The 21,205-nt window shown below is 47.4% G+C and overlaps 1 protein-coding gene across 1 annotated transcript in view; it reads left to right on the top strand.

The window, feature by feature from the left end:
• Window positions 1–21,205, top strand: part of SLC26A8 (solute carrier family 26 member 8) — a 3,758,415-nt gene that overhangs the window by 2,900,561 nt on the left and 836,649 nt on the right. Inside the window, exon 13 of the mRNA XM_078644342.1 lies at window positions 16,750–17,112. Coding sequence (XP_078500468.1) covers window positions 16,750–17,112 — 363 coding nt within the window. The remainder of the gene's footprint in view (window positions 1–16,749; window positions 17,113–21,205) is intronic.

The raw sequence follows: 21,205 nt of genomic DNA, 5'->3' as shown, positions 1-21,205 counted from the left end.
AGCTAAGAAATTGACAAAAAAAAAACGCATTTTCCTCACATTTCTGTGGTGGAAAGTCCTGGAATCTGCGTGGATCAACAAATTTCCACCCACCCAACGATCCCCCGGGTCTCCCGAAAAAAATGGTACCTCACTTGCCTGGGTCTGCCTAGTGCCTGCGACAGGAAACAGCGCAAAACGCAACGTGGTCACACCTCAATTTCGCAGTGAAATCGTGCCCTTTTTGGGCAAAGAGACTACCTTTTGTTTTTCAACCCTAGCTCTGCCGGCACCTAGGGAAACCTAGCAAACATATAAATTTTTGAAAACTAGACACCCAGGGGAATTCAGGATGGGGTGACTCAACTACCTACCACCAGGTTCTGTTACCCAGAATCCCTTGCAAAGCTAAGAAATTGACAAAAAATGTATTTTCCTCACATTTCTGTGGTGGAAAGTACTGGACTCTGCATGGATCAACAAATTTCCACCCACCCAGCGTTCCCCCGGATCTCCCGAAAAAAGTGGTATCTCACTTGCCTGGGTCTGCCTAGTGCCTGCGACAGGAAACAGCGCAAAACGCAACGTGGTCGCACCTCAATTTCGCAGTGAAATCGAGCCCTTTTTGGACAAAGAGACTACCTTTTGTTTTTGAACCCTAGCTCTGCCGGCACCCAGGGAAACCTAGCAAACCTATACATTTTTTAAAACTATACACCCAGGGGAATTCCGGATGGGGTGACTCGACTGCCTACCTCCAGGTTCTGTTACCCAGAATCCCTTGCAAGGCTAAGAAATTGACAAAAAAATGCATTTTCCTCACATTTCTGTGGTGGAAAGTTCTGGAATCTGCGTGGATCAACGAATTTCCACTCTCCCAGCGTTCCCCCCGGGTCTCCCGATAAAAATGGTACCTCACTTGCCTGGGTCTGCCTAGTGCCTGCAACAGGAAACGGCGCAAAACGCAACGTGGTTGCACCTCATTTTCGCAGTGAAATAGTGCCCTTTTTGGGCAAAGAGACTACCTTTTGTTTTTTAACCCTAGCTCTGCCGGCACCTATGGAAACCTAGCAAACCTATACATTTTTGAAAACTAGGCACCCAGAGAAATTCAGGATGTGGTGACTCGACTGCCTACCACCAGGTTCTGTTACCCAGAATCCCTTGCAAAGCTAAGAAATTGACCAAAAAACGCATTTTCCTCACATTTCTGTGGTGGAAAGTTGTGGAATCTGCGTGGACCAAAAAATTTCCACACACCCAGCGTTCCCCCGGGTCTCCCGAAAAAAATGGTACCTCACTTGCCTGGATCTGCCTAGTGCCTGCGACAGGAAACAGCGCAAAACGCAATGTGGTCGCACCTCAATTTCGCAGTGAAATCGTGCCCTTTTTGGGCAAAGAGACTACATTTTGTTTTTGAACCCTAGCTCTGCCAGCACCTAGGGAAACCTAGCAAACCTATACATTTTTGAAAACTAGACACCCAGGGGAATTCAGGATGGGGTAACTCGACTGCCTACCACCAGGTTCTGTTACCTAGAATCCCTTGCAAAGCTAAGAATTTGACAAAGAAAACGCATTTCCTCACATTTCTGTGGTGGAAAGTTCTGGAATCTGCGTGGACCAACAAATTTCCACACACCCAGCGTTCCCCCGGGTCTCCCGATAAAAATGGTACCTCACTTGCCTGGGTCTGCCTAGTGCCTGCAACAGGAAATTGCGCAAAACGCAACGTGGTCGCACCTCATTTCCGCAGTGAAATCGTGCCCTTTTTGGGCAACGAGACTACCTTTTGTTTTTGAACCCTAGCTCTGCCGGCACCCAGGGAAACCTAGCAAACCTATACATTTTTGAAAACTAGACACCCAGGGAAATTCAGGATGGGGTGACTCGACTGCCTACCACCAGGTTCTGTTACCCAGAATCCCTTGCAAAGCTAAGAAATTGACAAAAAAACGCATTTCCTCACATTTCTGTGGTGGAAAGTTCTGGAATCTGCGTGGACCAACAAATTTCCACACACCCAGCGTTCCCCCGGGTCTCCCGAAAAAGGTGGTACCTCACTTGCCTGGGTCTGCCTAGTGCCTGCGACAGGAAACAGCGCAAAACGCAACGTGGTCGCACCTCATTTTCGCAGTGAAATCGTGCCCTTTTTGGGCAAAGAGACTACCTTTTGTTTTTTAACCCTAGCTCTGCCGGCACCTAGGGAAACCTAGCAAACCTATACATTTTTGAAAACTAGACACCCAGAGAAATTCAGGATGGGGTGACTCGACTGCCTACCACCAGGTTCTGTTACCCAGAATCCCTTGCAAAGCTAAGAAATTGACAAAAAAACGCATTTTCCTCACATTTCTGTGGTGGAAAGTTCTGGAATCTGTGTGGATCAACAAATTTCCACCCACCCAGCGTTCCCCCGGGTCTCCCGAAAAAAATGGTAACTCACGTGCCTGGGTCTGTCTAGTGCCTGCGACAGGAAACAGCGCAAAACGCAACGTGGTCGCACCTCAATTTCGCAGTGAAATAGAGCCCTTTTTGGACAAAGAGACTACCTTTTGTTTTTGAACCCTAGCTCTGCCGGCATCTAGGGAAACCTAGCAAACCTATACATTTTTGAAAACTAGACACCCAGGGGAATTCAGTATGGGGTGACTCGACTGCCTACCACCAGGTTCTGTTACCCAGAATCCCTTGCAAATCTAAGAAATTGGCAAAAGAATCGCATTTTCCTCACATTTCTGTGGTGGAAAGTTCTGGAATCTGTGTGGATCAACAAATTTCTACCCACCCAGGGTTCCCCCGGGTCTCCCGATAAAAATAGTACCTCACTTGCCTGGGTCTGCCTAGTGCCTGCGACAAGAAACGGCGCAAAACGCAACGTGGTCGCACCTCATTTTCGCAGTGAAATCGTGCCCTTTTTGGGCAAAGAGACTACTTTTTGTTTTTGAACCCTAGCTCTGCCGGCACCTAGGGAAACCTAGCAAACCTATACATTTTTGAAAACTAGACACCCAGGGGAATTCAGGATGGGGTGACTTGACTGCCTACCACCAGGTTCTGTTACCCAGAATCCCTTGCAAAGCTAAGAAATTGACCAAAAAAACGCATTTTCCTCACATTTCTGTGGTGGAAAGTTCTGGAATCCGCGTGGATCAACAAATTTCCACCCACCCAGCGTTCCCCCGGGTCTCCTGAAAAAACTGGTACCTCACTTGTGTGGGTAGGCATAGTGGCTGCAACAGGAAAAGGTCCAAATCGTACGGTGGTGAATTTAAAATACCCTATAGCAAAACTACCTTGATTTTTGGGTGGGGGCACCTGAGTCTTTGGCCCGGGGCTCAGCGTCCATCTTTGGAAACTACCAAACCCAAACAGTTCTGAAAACTAGACACCCGGGGGGAGTCCAGGGAGGTATGGCATGCGTGGGTCCCCCAATGTTTTCCTACCCAGAATTCCTTGCAAACCTTAAAATTAGGTAAACAAATCACTTTTCCAAACTTTTTTGCGTAGGATCTCCGTGCCGGCAAAAATGTCCTACCACCCAGCGTTCCCCTTGTTCTCCGGAGTAAAATGATACCTCACTTGTGTGGGTGCCCCAAAGCAGAACAGGCTAAAAATGAATTTTTAAAAAATGTAGTATTTAGGTTTGACAAATTAAGCACCCCACCTTAGTCACAGGCCTTTGGCCCACCCACACAAGTGAGGTATCATTTTACTCGGGAGATCAAGGCGAACGCTGGGCGGTAGGACATTTGTGCCGGCAGGGAGATCCCACCCAAAAATATATGGAAAAGTGGGTTTTTTAACCTAAACTTAAGGTTTGCAGGGATTTCTGGGTAGGAAAACATTGGGGGACCCACGCATGCCATACCTCCCTGGACTCCCCCGGGTGTCTAGTTTTCCGAACTGCTTGGGTTTGGTAGTTTCCAAAGATGCCCGCCAAGCCCCGGGCCAAAAACTCATGGGAACCCCCTCGCAAAACCAAATTGTTTTGAATGAATTAAGTTTTCAATTTGAGAGCGTTCGATTCTTGAGACAATATTGCATGGAAATTGTGACAGACAATTTCAAGTTTGCAGGAGATTGTGGATAAAAAACAACAACAGAATTCACCAGGAAGACATGACCATATACTTCCATGGATTAACAATAATATCTAAATTTAGTAAGTTATTTATAGCTATAATGTACACCTTAACAGAGTTACTCAAAAGTCAAACATTCAAGCACGGCTATCTATTCCTCAAAGACACACACATACAGGTTGGATTTGGCATGAGGGCGAGTGATGGTTCAGTACATAAAATTTTATTAACAAGATATTTCAAAAAAGTGAAATGCTCTGTCAATAAATAAATGCATAAAAAATCGAACCAGTGACAGGCAACTCGTGAGCTGTAAAGCCACGACAAGGCACCAACCGTTTTACAGGCCATTCACGCACCTTTCATACCTGATACAAACCGGACAAGGTACACCCTACTGCAGAAAGAGAAAAAAGACAAATATTACTGCACAGCCATCTAATCCGCAAGCACACACACATACTGGTTGGATTTGGCACGAGGGTGAGTGATGATTCAGTACATACAATTGTATTCGCAAGTAATTTCACAAAAATGAAATACACTGCGTATAATTGAAATTATGATAAACTGAACCACTGACTCACAGCTCGTGAGCTGTAAAGCCACGTCAAGGCACCAACCTCTTTACAGGCCATTCATACACCTTTCACACGTGTGACACATACAAAACATTCACACCGCCAGCCGCGGACCCATCACACTGCAACACTCACACCAACAGACAGCGCCATTCAAGGGCCCATAACTTTCACACGCCCACATTTCTGACACTGCAACTACACAAAATGATGAACTGCGTGGAGTGTCACTCAACTAGCAGTGTGTGTAGTGACCAACAGAAAGTAACTACTCACACACCGCCAGCTGAGCGCCAGTCCACCCACACCACCATCCAAGCACCAGACCATGCACACCGCCAGCCAAACACCACTCAGCGCACACCGACAGCCAAGCACAACTCCACGCACAGCGCAAGCCAAGCGCCACTCCACACACACCGCCAGCCAAGCACCACTCCGTGCACAGACATCCAAGCGCCACTCCTCGCACACCACCAGCCAAGCACCACTCCACACACACCGCCAGCCAAGCACCACTCCACACACACCGCCAGCCAAGCACCACTCCGTGCACAGACAGCTAAGTACCACTCCACGCACACCATCCAGCCAAGCGCCACTCCACGCACACCGCAAGCCAAACACCACTCCATGCACAGACAGCCAAGTACCATTTCACGCACACCATCCAGCCAAGCGCCACTCCACACACACCGCCAGCCAAGCACCACTCCACACACACCGCAAGCCAAGCGCCACTCCACACACACCGCCAGCCAAGCACCACTCTGTGCACAGACAGCCAAGTACCACTCCACGCACACCATCCAGCCAAGCGCCACTCCACACACACCACCAGCCAAGCACCACTACACACACACCACCAGCCAAGCACCACTCCACGCACACCGCAAGCCAAGCGCCACTCCACACACACCGCCAGCCAAACACCACTCCGTGCACAGACAGCCAAGTACCACTCCACGCACACCACCAGCCAAGCCCCACTCCACACACACCGCCAGCCAAGCACCACTCCGTGCACAGACAGCCAAGTACCATTTCACGCACACCATCCAGCCAAGCGCCACTCCACACACACCGCCAGCCAAGCACCACTCCACACACACCACCAGCCAAGCACCACTCCACACACCACCAGCCAAGCGCCAGTCCACGCAGCCCGCCAGCCAACCACCAGTGCACGCACACCACCAGCCAAGCACCAATCCTTGCACTCCACCAGCCAAGCACCATCCACTCACACCGCCAGCTAAGCACCTAACCATGCACTCCGCCAGCCAAACAAAAATCCACACACACCACCCGCAAAACACCAATCCATGCACTCTGCCAGCCAGGCACCAGTCCACGCACACCACCAGCCAAGCGCCAGTCCACGCACACCGCCATCCAAGCACCAGCCTGCACACACCACAAACACATTTAGAATTCTTTTTTTCAAAATAACACTAAACAAATGGAAATACCTACAAATCAGCTAACACAAATTCTAAAACTAAACACATTGCACTAATGCCAATCCTTGAAACAAACTAAATTTTTTTACAGAATACAGACCAGGCAATTCACTTTACAGCTCATTAAAACTCCCAAAACTTCTTTTGCGTGTGGTAAGATTTATAACAAGCTGACACACACAATCCAAGCTTAGATGGACAGTCAGGGCAGTACATACGAGACTCCTTCCGCACGCCTCTTCGACAACAGACTCTGCATCTTCTAGTCGGAAAGTCTCTTGCGGTAGTGGGAGGAATGTATTCAGCAAAGTGGCGATCTTTCAATCTAGCCACATCCTCCACCACTCCAAATCTAGGAACACTTGCCTGCTCCACTAGTACAAGGCTCCCTATTATAGACTCCTGAAACTTAACAAAAGTCATCTTCGACTCAGGACAAGACTTCTGGAACACACAAAAGCATTAAAGGATGCCAAGTGGAAAAGATGGATAGACAACTACTTGTACCAAATGTAAGCCTTTCGAAGAGCAGCATAAGGTTCCAACCTCTGATCTACTCTGTCAATACCTCCCATGTACTTATTGTAAGCTAAAATGCACACCGGTTTGCACACTTCAGCACCCTGACTCCAAACAGGCACAGGTGCAGTACTTTCATCATGGATAGTAGTCAGCATGTACACATCTCTCTTGTCTGAAAACTTCACAGCTAGAAGCTCCCCACATCGCAATGCACTAGACTGTCCCCGCTCAAGCCTTTTGCAAACTAGTTCCTTTGGGAAACCTTTACGGTTACAGCGCATTGTGCCACAAGCAACAGCGCCCACTTTGGCCAACTCCTTGAACAACCGCACACCAGTGTAGAAGTTATCTACATATAAATGGTGGCCTTTGTTAAATAATCCTCTACCAAGTTCCCACACAATTTTCTCAGTCACTCCAAAACTGGAAGGACAACCAGGAGGGTTAATGCTGGACTCCTTACCAGTGTACACCCTGAAATTGTAGACATATCCAGTCTCACTGTCACACAGCATATACAGTTTGATTCCATAGCGTGCCCTCTTACTAGGAATGTATTGCCTGAAAACCAAGCGGCCCTTGAACAATAGCAAAGACTCATCCACTGCAATTTCTTTACCAGGAGCAAAGATCTCAGAAAAACGATCAACAAAGTGATCAAGGACAGGCCGAATTTTAAACAGACGGTCACAATCAGGGTGATCGCGTGGCAACGCTAAACCATTATCAACAAAATGCATAATCCGAAGAAGAAGCATATACCGATCACGACTTATGACTGCTGGAAATATAGCTGTTGCCATCAAGGGACTAGTGGACCAATATGAAGACATTGATGGCTTCCTTATCAAGCCCATCAAAAAAGTTAATCCCAAAAACTTCTTCATCTCTTCAACATTTGTGGGAGTCCACCGGGTAGCTCTAGAATGGGGCTTAAGGCTGGCACTGTTGTCCCTCAAAAACTGTTCTGCATACAAATTAGTTTGCTCAACAATCTCTTGCAAAAACACATCGTCAAAAAACAACTGAAAAAATGTATTGGCAAAAAATTCTCAGTATTCACTCTACACCCAGGAACACCAGTGAACTCTGGCAATGCCGGCTGCACCATGCCAGGGGGAACCCAGAGGCCATCCCTATCAACGGGGGGAGCAGCCACCCCAGCCTGCAGCCCAGAAGCCTCTTGCTGCTGTACACCAACGGGAAGCCTAACAGCCACAGATACTTCTGGCTGCACAACACCAACAGAAAACCTAGCATCCCCAGAGGGCTCTTGCTGCACTACACCAATGGGTAGCCTAGCAGCCTGAGATGCTTCTTGCTGCACTACACCACCGGCAAAACCAAGCAGGCCGAGATGCCTCTTGCCGCTCTACACCAATGGGAAGCCTAACAGCCCCAGATGCCTCTTGCTGCACTACACCAACAGGAAGACTAACAGCACCAGATACCTCTTGCTGCACTACACCAACAGGAAGACGAACAGCCCCAGATGCCTCTTGCTGCACTACACCAACAGGAAGACGAACAGCCCCAGATGCCTCTTGGCGCACCACAGCAATGTGAAGCCTTTTGGGTGCAGGCTGCAGTCCACATGCCTCTTGCCGACGTAAAAAAAAGGGAAACCTTGCGGCCATAGGCGGCAGCCCAGATGCCTCTTGGCCCACTACTGGCACATCAATGTCCTCCTCTACCATAGGCACTTCATCAGCACTAGAAGAAGATTCATCATCCAATGATTCCATGCGAAGAGAAAACTCACTGCCTGAATCTTCTCCCCCTACTTCTGGGTCCGAATCGGAGTCAGTCTCTGAACCATGGTCAGAGGAAGATTCAAAAAGCAAACCAAGAACCTGCTGAGCAGTAATCCTGCGACTAGCCATTATCCTTACAAAGCAAGAAGACTGCACACACAAGTGAACAACAACCTACACTGTGCAAAGTAAGAAGTAAACAACGTAAGGCTTACACACAAAGATCAATACAATCCAAAAAAAATTCACTCTTACAAAATATAGCTACACTCACCAGCACCTACTCTGCGGAAACACAGCAAAAAGAAATGATATCCCACTAGAAAGAGAAAAAAAATTACACATTAGAAAACAAAGTGCACATCAAGCACTAATGCAGAAAAAAAACACAGAGCCACACAAACTGCTATAAGTAACCTTTTTCAAAAAGACAATCATCTAGGGAAAGTAGTACAAAATACATTCACTTACCAAGCACATGCAACTTCACAAGCTGCAAAACCAGCAGTAACAGAACCGCAACCTACAACAATCCAAACTGCAAAAGCCTGGAACAAGACAAAAATAGAGAAGAAAAAAAAATTACTATCACATTTCAGAATATAACAAATAAAAAAACAACACACAAATTTGCCCCCCAAATTTACATTCGCCCAGATGGGCCATCAAATAGGGCTTAGACCGATTGGGATTAGGTGAGGGTTTCCATCAAGACACTGGTTAGTTTTTTGAAAGTTTTTTACTGCGTGACCCCTTTGGTGCCAGTCAGTTTTTTGGTCCTAACAAATCCCCCTCACACGGGGGCAGTAAGAACAAAAAAAGACCAACTAGCACCAAGGGAGGCGGCCAGTAAAAAACTACCAAAAATATAACCAACATTGGAAGCAAGCCTTGCCCAAGGGCTCACTTCCACACCCTAAGTGAAGTGAAGTGAAGTAGTGTGGCTCACTGGTTAGAGGCGGCAGACCCGAGAGCAGAGGACGGCCCGGGACCAGGGTTCGATTCCCGGCGCGGCAGGTTTCTGGACCAGGGTCAGCGGACTCGATAATTCTCTCGCCTCGGTGCCCACTCTGATCAGCGATCACACTCGGCAACTTTGGGCATTAGCTTGCCTCATCTTCACTAACGGCCCCACCAGACCGCCGGGGATGCCTGGTCTCACCCTGGAGATACCCATTAAGGGACAATCTCTCAGGGAAGTCAGGAAGGGTTTCGCAGCGGTCGAAGCGCCTTGGGACCCTACGGGTAAGTAGTGCGCTATATAAATGCCTATACATTTACACATTACATTTACAAAACTCAATTCCTAGGGCCTAGTGGGCCAAAAAACAGAAAAGAAAAGGGCCAATTCACCCCCAGGGGGGTGGGGGTGAAGCAGAAAAAAACCCTAAAACAAGTTCCCGCTAAGAAGAAAACCTTACCCAAGGGGTAGCCGCCATTACAAAAAAAACCAATCCCTGGTGCCTAGTGGCATTTTCTGCCCCCCCTGGAGGCAGAAAAGGGCACAAAAACTGGCCTATTTGCCCCCGGGGGGGCACAAAATATTCATAAAAAATTAAGCCCCCTCCAAGAAGTGACCATTGCACAAGGGGTCAATACTAACCTTGCAAAAAAAATAACCCTGGAGCTAGTGGTGATTTTCTGCCCCCCCTGGAGGCAAAACGGCCCAAAAAACGGGCCAATTTGCCACAAGGGGGGGCAGAAAATCTAAACCATAAACATTTGCCACAAGGAGGCAACCCTTGCCCAAGGGGTCACTTCCAAAACATAAACAATGCCCAAATACAAATCCCTGGTGCTAGTGGTGAATTTCTGCCCCCCCCCCCCCGGGGGCAAAACGGCCTAAAAAATGGGCCAATTTGCCCCCAGGGGGGGGCAGAAAATATAAAAGAAATTCACAGCCCACCTGGAAGCGACCCTTGCCCAAGGGGTCGCTTCCTAAAAACTAAATTAAAATTCCCTGGTGCTAGTGGGGATTTTCTGCCCCCCCTGGGGGCAAAACGGCCCAAAAAAGTGCCGATTTGCTCCCAGTGGGGATAGAAAATCAAAAACATAAAATATGGCCGCCAGGAAGCGACCCTTACCCAAGGGGTCGCTTCCAAAATAAACACATTGCCTTCAGAATAAAAACCCTGGTGCTAGTGGGGAATTTGTGAAACGGCCGAAAAAATGGGCCGATTTGCCCCCAGGGGAGGCAGAAAAACAAAAAGATAATATGAGGCCACCTGGAAGCGACCCTTACCCAAGGGGTCGCTTCCTGTAAACTAAATTTAAATCCCTGGTGCTAGTGGTGGGCATTTCCGCCGCACGATCGCGACGCTGTGCGCGATCGTGAGGCAGAAATGCCCTGCAAAGAGACATCAGGGGAGAGGAAAATCTCTTTCCTCTCCCCTGATGCCTCTTTGCGGCCCCAAACCCACCCAAGCACGAGAAACCTACCTCTTCCCTCGGCGCGCTGGAAGCAAATGGCTTCCCAAGCGCCTGGGAATCCCTGATGATGTCAGCGCGCGCTGTGCGCGCTGACGTCATCAGGGATTCCCATGGGGAGGGAACTCTTCCGCTGCCATCCCCGACCACGAAACAAAGATCGAAGAACCTCGGGGGGAGCGCCAGCGCTTTCCCCGAGGGTGGGGCTAATGACGAGCTGGGCTCGTCATCAGCGCATGACCGGTGTGCACCATGACGAGCCCAGCTCGTCATCAGCCCCGAAGGGGTTAAGGGTGCCAGCCAAAAAAATCACTTTATTAAACGTCCCTTGCTACCCCTACCAGGATTAAAAATAAGAAAAGGATGGGAAATGCCTTAAAGAGATAGTAAGGTATCTCAAGACTACCCTCCTACCACTGCTCGAGTCAACATGTTTCGACCGCTTGATTCGTGCCTCTACGGGTCACCCTGGTCTTCATCAGGACTGTCGCAATCAGCGCCACTCTTGGTCCTCCTGTAATTCGGTTGATGGACCCCAAGGATAGAGCAGGTCTGCTAGATCCGTACCCTTCCTGAGTTATGTGTGGAGACTGATCCCAGTCATGCGGGAATACATTCACTGCAGGAGAGTAAACAGAGAAGCACCAATTGACTTAATCGCTCTCTTATCTAACCCTCACTACATATCGAGTCTCCTATAAATGATGATCATGTGATGAACGAATATTAGTATAGCAGTGTTAATGCACCTGCTGATGCTTCATTCCCCGATCCTGGATGGTGCCCCTTGGGTGTATGAAGCAAAACAACCACACACACTTGCATGCCTATTGCGACAAGGTTTCCTATATGACTTACACCACGTGCATTCCCAACCACTCTACACACCCCCACATGTCTGGGAGCACACCTGAACACTCAACCCACATCTCTTAGGTATGTTGCCTACCAACATCCTCATGTATATGTTATTTTTTCTTTCTTTTGTTTTGCCTCTTCCTACTCACCGAGTTTATGTAATCCATAAACCCAAACAGGTGTCCGGCAGGAGGGTCCCCAAAGAACACAACCTGCAACATAGTAATGCGGAAGGCAAAGATTACCAACAGCTCACCCGCGTCCCAAGGCACACCAGAGGTCTAACGCGGTATCAGATTGCCCCCGTTCTGATTCCGCCGTCAGGCCTCTTCTGTTAATTCATGCCCGTGCACTCAACCCGTTCTCCCCTACTTACTGTTCCGAAGGTTCGCCCTTTCCTATATGCCTGCAGTCCGTGACACTGCGCAGATGGTAGGCGCGGCGTCATTGAGAAATTTGAGAAATTTAAACCCGGCTGCAAATCATGGCGTCCCACGTGACCCCACCGTCATCGTCATGACGTAGAGCGCTATGCGCGTAAGACGTGCATATGATGCATGGGAAGTGTAGTTTACAACAGACCTCTGGGCATACCCTACCCATTATATCTACCCGTTAGTGCTTGAAAGTATTCAATCGCATCTTGCAGATAAGTTCAAGGGGATAATAATATAATGTAATGTTATATCATCCAAGGCCTGGGATTTGTAAAAAAATTATTGTAAAAATATTAATTTATATGATCATTCATGCAACTTGCCGGTCTCATAGCATTTCCTCATGTATATTACTTTTCAGGGTGCACCATCCCAGATCGGGGACCTCCGATGTAGTTTGGAAAAGAAATCTCGATATTATAATTATAGTATTATACAAGTATGCATGGTATACTGAGGATATCTCTCTCTCTCTCTCTATCTAAGTCCAAGGCAGAACTCAAAGATAACACTCTAGTTTCCGTAAGTGATATCTATTGTCTGCCTAATGCCTGCCATGTCATCGTTGAGTCCCACCAAGTGGCTCTTCAACGGATACACCCATCTCTGCTCCCGTTGTAGCAGCACCCTCTCTTCATCGGTTTGATACCTTCCTAGTTGGACCTTTTCTATCACGGTCCATCTCAGGTCCTCAATACTGTGTCCTGCCTCTTGAAAGTGTGTTGTGAGTTTAGTATACATCTTACCACACCTTATTGTGCTACGGTGTTCTGTTATCCTCACTCGCACCTTTCTACTCGTCATACCCACATACCTTTTCTGACATGGGCATGTGATCAAGTAGATCACTCCCTGGGAATTGCAGTTGGTATGGGATCGCTGTTCCCAGGGAGTGCGGAGGCCCAGATCAATAGATTTTGTATTGCTCGTAAGGTGGCAGACACTGCAGGTTCTCTGAACGCCAGGGCGGACGAACTCAGCCATCGGTGCATGATGGATCACGAATGGCGTCTGAACTCGGACATGGCGCAAGGCCTCTTTCAGCAGTGGGGAGAGCCTTGGTTAGATCTATTCGCCACCGAAGAGAACGCGCAATATAATCGGGTCTGCGCGTTGGAATTTCCAAGGCGGCACTCGCTCGGAGACGCTTTTCGTCGCAAGTGGAGTTGCGGTCTGTTGTACGCCTTTCCGCCTATACCACTTCTGCCCAGAGTGCTAAAGAAGATCAGGCGCGATCGGGCCCAAGTCATCCTTGTGGCTCTGGACTGGGCACGAAGGTACTAGTATCCCGAGCTACTCAGTATGTCAGCCGATCCCCCGGTTCGTCTGCCTCTTCAGGAGGAACTTCTGTCGCAGCAGCAGGGGACGGTCCTCCACCCGAACCTGTCCAGTCTCCACCTCCATGCTTGGAGATTGAGCGGCGACAGTTGAGGCCATTTGACTTGCCTCCTGAAGTCTGTAATGTCATTCTGGCAGCCAGGCGTCCCTCCACAAAATCGGTATACGCCTGCAGGTGGAATAAATTTGTGGCATGGTGCACAGCAAAGGCTGGGGATCCACTTTCTGCCCCTCTTTCTGAGGTTCTTCTCTTACTTCTTTCTCTTGCCCAGCAGGGCTCTGCTCTGGGCACTATCAAGGGCTACCTTTCTGCCATTTCAGCCTTTCTAAGGCTGCCTAATCAACCGTCTTTGTTCAAGTCCCCTATTGTAAATCGTTTTCTGAAGGGCATCACACACACGTTTCCTCCTGTTCCGTTTGTGATGCCTCAGTGGGACTTGAACCTTGTTCTTACATTTCTGATGTGCACTCCCTTTGAGCCACTGCACAACTGCCCTCTCCGCCTTCTTACTCTGAAGACTGCTTTCCTGGTTGCCATCACATCTGCCAGGAGAGTGAGTGAGCTCCAGGGTCTTTCATCTAAACCCCCTTTCCTTTCTGTCCATCCGGACAAGGTTGTGTTGCGAACTAGGCCATCTTTCCTGCCCAAGGTTGTCACGGCCTTCCACATCGGGCAGTCTATCACTTTGCCTAACTCTTTCTGCCACCGCATCCCTCTAAAGAGGAAGAGCGCCACCACCGCTCTCTTACTATCTGGATCGCACACGCCAGTTCCGGGTGGATGACCAACTCTTTGTTGGTTACGTGGGCGCTAAGAAGGGAAAGGCAGTGCACAAGCGGACCATCTCTCGGTGGATCATCTTGTGTATCCAGGCATGTTACTCCTTGGCTAAAAAGGAGCCCCTGTTGGATTACGGGCTCATTCCACTCGGGCCACGGCGACTGCAACTGCCCTGGGCCGAGGAGTGCCCTTGCAGGACATTTGCCAGGCGGCTACGTGGGCCTCGCTGCAAACGTTTGCAAGACACTATTGCCTGGACAGTCAAGTCCGGATGGATGGCTTCTTTGGCCGTTCCGTCCTCCAGGACTTTCTGGTGTGATTATTGGTTCGCAGACCCACCACTGGGGTTGGTATTGCTGGGGTATCTATTCTAAGGTAAGGAATCTATCACTAACGTGTCTCTTTCAGATGCACAAGTTACTACTTGTGTAACGATATATCTGTAAGAGACATTAGTTAGTGATAGATTCCTTACCCACCCACCCATCCTCCCCCGTTCTGCGAACCGATACCTAGGGTTAAGGTCATCCCCTTTCAGGGCCCTAGTTTCAATGGCACCAGTTTGTTTTTTAACATGGCTCGGCGCTTCTGGCGCGGAAAAGCTATGTCTAAGAACTGACGTCAGCACGTTGAGGCGGCGTCTAAGTACTCCGACGACATCATCACGGCGCCCACGACAACGGACGCCTGGGGATATTCTCAGGTAAGGAATCTATCACTAACTAATGTCTCTTACAGATATATCGTTACACAAGTAGTAACTTGTGCGACTGGACGATCAGCTCTTTGTGGGCTACGTTGGACGCATGAAAGGCAAGGCAGTGCACAAGCGCTCTTTATCCAGGTGGATCATCTTGTGCATCAAGATCTGCTACACTCTGGCTGGTAAGGAGCCTCCTGAAGGCATCAGCGCTCATTCCACCAGGTCTAAATCATCTACTTCTGCCTTGTCCAGAGGTGTTCCTGTGTTGGACATCTGTAAGGCGGCAACTGGGGCCTCCCTCCACACTTTTGTGAAGCATTACTGCTTATATTCTGAGGTGAGGAGGGACGGCCACTTTGCGCGCTCTGTCTTGCAGGACTTTTTGATATAGAAGGGTGGACAACCCCCTCCGGGGGAAAGACTGCTATGCAATTCTATTCATAAGGTGAGGAATCCACAGGCAGATGTATCCATCAGAAGAACAAGTTACTTACCTTCGGTAACGCTTTTTCTGGTGGATACAGTATCTGCCTGTAGATTCCTCACTGACCCACCCACCTCCCCGTTGTCCACCCTTTTATACCTTGAAAGAGGTATTGGTTAATATGGTTGTTTCAAATTGTCATTTTGTATTGCCTCTGTTTGCCTTTGTGTAGGCTTATAGGAAATGTCGCTTTCTTTTGATTTCCTATTTCACTTTACACTGTGTGTATTTGTGTGAATACTGTGTACTATGTATACATTGTCTCTGTGGTCGGTCTGCCCGTTCGCCTCGGAGGCTCGGAAAAAATGGGTGGAACTGACATCACGCCGACGTGGTCCTCTTATGGCTCCAGTGACGTCATGCGGAGCCGCGTGCGAAGCCATGGCATTGTGACGACCTCGTTGGCGTGGAGAGCTAGGAAAAAGTTTCCCCTGAATGCTGGCTCAGGAGATATTCATAAGGTGAGGAATCCACAGGCAGATACTGTATCCACCAGAAAAAGCGTTACCGAAGGTAAGTAACTTGTTCTTTACAAGGGAAAAGTCTGTAGTGTGACCCCCTTCCCATTCCTTGGGGGGACATTGACCACTTGTAACAGTGCCATCCACGGGGATAGTCCTTGGGTAGGGTGCCATGCATCCTCACCTGTTGAAAGGCATCAAAGATTTACTAAACCTTTGCACTCACCTTATGCCTTTTTTGCTAATGATGAAAAGCAATGCGAATGCACTTAATGATGAAAAGCAATGCCTACTGTGGGACTGGGCCACCTTTTCTCTGAGTGCAAGTGTGGCTTTTCTGCAGTGAACTAATACTAGTGGTAGTACAAAGTACGAGGCATGCGTCAGATGACTGTTTCCAAATCAAGAGATGCTGCGATTAATCTGTCAAAGCTCGGTGACTCACTGAGTACGGCTTAAAGACCAAATGTTGTGGCTTTAGCTACACAAACTAAAAAGGATGGGAGCATCGAGCCAAGGCCCTGCTTTAGGAGATCACAGAGTGCAAGAGAAGCTGATTCCAATTCACACTTTGTGGTGGGAAAGGAATGGCATGCCTGTGTACATGGTGTTGGCTTTCAAAGAAATCAGCTATCAGCCCTAGGAGCAGGTTCTAGTTCGTACTCTTGGTGAGAGGGTACCAATTAAGTTGAGAATCGGAAAGCACCAAGTTGCATAATTATGTTTAATATCTGGGGGCCTAACGTTATTATAACATGCTTAACTTTACTGGTGAGATAACATTTAATGGTGACCTCTGTGCCTCATAAAGTAGCATAACATGCGTGTATAATATATGAGGAGATGTTTTTAGTAATTAAGCAATACTGATTTTAGTTTTTATTAGGTGAAAGATTCAGAAGATCACCAGGTGTACCTCTAACTTCAGCTACAGACTGCAAGTCATGCCAACGCCCATTAGCATTAGAAGATGAAGCGTTTCTAATTCCACAGCTAGATATGGCTGCAGGCCCTCTGGAACGAGAGTGTATAATTGGACCAGGCTCAGCAGGACACAGAGATATGGACACCACATCAATTAAAACAAATTCTGTTTTGTTTCCACCATCACGGCAAACCTCAGACATAAAGATAGCATCAGAATCTGAAGCGCAAGGACCCTCAAAATTCCACACAATTGTCCTGGATTTTAGCATGGTACAGTTCATAGATTCTGTGGCTGTCAGGCTACTCAGTGAGGTAAGCTCCACTATTAGGTTTTATGCTATTATTAGTCTTGACTGTATAACTTGTTTCAACAAATGCGTTGCTACGATCTATGTTCACTCTATATAAATGTCTAGAATGATCTCTGTTGTCAAAATCCATGTGCTGAAGTTTATAACTATTTCTCTAGACATAAGTCCTGACAAATAATAATTGGACAGTATTTGCAGCTTTTAAGGTTGAACAACCTCTCACTCTTAGAAAGGTTCAACTCTTCATTTGTTCTCCTACGCCCTTACAAGTTTTCCTTTTCCCCTCCAAACAAATCCATCACTATAGTTTGGGGAAGTGTGCTCTATGTTCAGCGACTTTAAGTCTTGCAAAAGGACTTACATAGATTCACATGGTTGAATATTCCGAGTCCTCTGCCTGGGAATTATGAATGGTCAATTACACAATTGCACAAAAGTGTAGGCATATACATATTCCGCAACATTGAAAAGATCAATATACTGTAGTCGAGCCACATTGTTTTATGACCCCAATCTCTGGCGTTTGAGGTGGAAAGACAATGAACTCAAAATCTCCATTACGCTTCAGCTATAAGATTTTCTACTGTATGTCTAGTGTTTGAAATCACCAAGAACTTTGTTTTTTTCCTAGACATTTCCAAAGCTTTGCAAGTATTTATTCAACATGTTTCTTTATCCTAACTTTAAAGATCGCTGAAATAATGCTTTAAAAAGAAATTCTTAATGAAGTTTTGTGCGTGCAGGAGAAGAAACACATTTTGTATATCGTAATGCCTGTTTACTTTCAGACAGTGGTCTGAAAATGTGACAAAGGCATTGCTGAATGTGAATTAGGCAGGATTCTTTCATCCTGCCATCAGGCGATGATACCTGAAAACCTTCTGTCAGCCTGCCTCCATCATGAACACTAGTTTGGAACATGTGACATAGTCTAGTGTTCATTCACTGGCTGTTCCTAGTTACAATCAGTCCGACCCTGTGTGAATATGAGCTGGAATTAAAGACTGGTTTCTGTCTTTAGAATATATTCTGGGAATAGACTTTCCTGTTTTCAGTGTTAATTTCTTTTTTTACATTACAGTAGGTTTTTTCCAGTGTTTTCCAAATACTGAAAATCGGTGATTATCAGTATCTATACATTTGACGAACCTCACACATTTGGCAGAAGTAGTGCTTTTCCAGCTCTTACAAAATAGATTCACAAATAGCTTTTTGTATTGTAGCATCACTGTCTTTTAATTGAAATAGTGTACATAGCAGTGTTGGGGTTTTTTGGGCAATCACAACACATCTTTGTTGAAATAAGGAGATCGAGAGCACAGAAATTACCAATGGTCATATGTTCTCATTTTGAGAAGAGTCGAAAAGTAGGTGAGGCAGCAAAACAAAAATGGGGGAATATGTTTCGATTTATAATAATTAGTCAGGCAGAACAGCTAAGTATTTTTTGTTGAGTGCTTTCAGGTGCTGCTATAATCAGTTATGAGAAAGCACACACGCTAACGAAGGTCTCTGGAGGATCCTTCATCGTACCCCTCACAGTCCACTTCTGATGGATACTTCTACCTGCAGATTCCTCACCTGTAGAACCATCTTAGGCATCAGACTGAATATGGAAACTTCAAATTTCCATGTCACCGGCAGTGGGCGCTGGCTTCATTCCAACACCGGAAGTGGCATCTAGTGAACGTATCAAAGCCATAGAGTGCCAACCCTGGTGTATCAATGCCAGTTCCCTTTCTTTCACCCCTTAGATCTCCTCCTCTCCTGCTCTACTCATACCCTCGCCGCCACCTGCTTTTGCTGCAAAATAAGTCCCCACCAGTCTATGCAAGTTCTACTGTGTATGTCATGTTTCCATAACCCCCTGTCAACAGTGTCCATCCAAAGCTTCATAATAGAGGTAGGCCTAGACCTTGTCCCTGGGATCCTCCATTTTAAGGTCAGGCATTGGGAGCCCAGGAGCATCAAGGAAAGGAGGCAACCAAACACTTGGATCCACTCTGGTGTGTGTGGGAGATCCAGCCCTGCAAAGTCCCTGTTGTTCCTTCCAGGGTCACTTCTAAAGTTGCATAGGCCCCTGCGCCACCATGACAGGGTCAGTCATATATTGCCGCTAGGCTTCCAGGCAGCGCGATGCCTGCTCAGTTTATTTTAGCTCACCCCTCATGTCGGGGAGCCAGGTAAGTCCTGCTTGGCCCGTCACTCTCTTCCCTTTGTTGTGCAGTCACCCATGTGTGGCACAATACATGCTGCAGCCCAGGGGAGACCCCTGGGGTACCTGTTCCCTGGGTATCTTAGTACTATATGCTAGGGACTTAGAAGGGTACACCAGTAGCCAATTGTGGATGCACTGTAGTATTTACCATGGTCAATTTAGGGAGAAAGCACAGTGACTGTGGTCCCGATTAGCAGGATCCCAGTCATACTAGTCAAAAATATACTGACACCAAGCAAAAAGTGGGGGTAACCATGAAAGAAGATCCTACTTTCCTACATTCATAGCAGAACAGTCCAAGCGTAGCGGAAATATTTTGATCAAGTAAAATAAAAATTAGAGCCATAATACTTGCTTTTTTTACCCAGCCAAATTGAAGGTTCTCTTTCAGGGGGCAAGCAGTATTCTTCGATAATCAAGACCGGGCCTGCCAATAGCTGAAAGTGTTCCTGGGCAAGGTCAAGAATTGCGAGCACTCGGATGGGAATGTCCCTCCTGGGAGGGATCAGGAATGGCATATTTTAAGCCTGAACCCATGTAGATGCTGGAGACCAAGATTGTCATACTGGAGAGGTTGGTCCCATTCGCACAGTTGTCTTCGTGCAGCTCCAGTGCTGCGCCACTCGCCGAACTCCGACGAGAGCTGGGGACACTCGTTGGCACAGCATGGTCATGGTACGGTGGTAGAGTTCCACTTGGCATCGGGCCAGAGCTCAGATGATTGATCTTTAAGGGCTGCCCCACATCTACTATTACTGTTCTAGAGAAAGTTTGTTATGCTTACAGGGTGACAGATGCTTCCAGGGGGAAGTGTACGGAGGGGAGTTGTTGGGGCAGGGATCGAGGTTTTTGTTTTGAGTTACAGGTTTGGTTCATACTTTGCTGTTTCTTTGTTTAAATGAAAGGCAGCCACGATTCTCCTTCCATAACCCATGCAAGTCCCATCTCCGCACAATTTTTAAGCCACCATGATGGTCCCACACCTCAGGATTCTAACATGGAACATGAATGGTGTACTGGATAAAATCAAGAGAGGTGTATCCTTACGATACATCAAGCAATATGCCACAATAGTTCTCCTCCTACAAAAGACCCTTTTAATGGGCCCTAACTGCCCCATCCTCACCCCCCCTGGTTGATGCAGAGTACGCAGGAGGCGCAAGAGGATCGCTCCATCATACATGCCCTTTAGTCATCAATAAATCCCAATTAGACCCACTTAGCAGCTAAATCTTTCTTGAAGGTACGATGGAGGAGCAACCATGGACGGGGAGAAGTATAAACCTTCCTCCAAATCCAATTACCACTCCACTTCAGGATCTGTGGAACATACCGTTAAAAACCGAACCAGACATGCTTATATTGCATGGTGATTTCAATTCCATTATAGACAGATCCAAAGACACTACATCAATAGCCCATTCGACCCATACACTAGCACTCAATAAATGTGTGCACTCTTTAGGCTTAATTGATATGTAGCTCAAGTGGCACACCTTACACAGTAGATTTACTCACTGCTCGGTTTCTTACAAAACCCACTCCAGGCTTGACTACTTCTTTAAGCCAACAGATCTACTATCATTAGTACAGAACTTTCACATCCTCTCACGAGGACTATTAAATCATGCCCCAGTGGTATTAGCCCTGGAAACGGGACCCCATACAGTAAGCGGTGTCTCAAGACTTAACGCTTGGTGCCTCATAGATGACACATTAGTAGACCTCATTAGAGAGGTCATCACAGACTACTTTGATTTAAACCAAGGCTCAGTGACATCTCTCTGAAAAACGTTTTCTATGGTGATGATCAGGGAGGGCCTACACATCGGTTCACGGGTGCGTACTCCTAAAAGAGGAGGAGGTTAACTTCCTG

This window comes from Lissotriton helveticus, chromosome 5_1 (assembly GCF_964261635.1).
Source record: "Lissotriton helveticus chromosome 5_1, aLisHel1.1, whole genome shotgun sequence".
Taxonomy (NCBI): Eukaryota; Metazoa; Chordata; class Amphibia; order Caudata; family Salamandridae; genus Lissotriton; species Lissotriton helveticus.
This window is presented reverse-complemented; position numbering and strand designations above follow the sequence as displayed.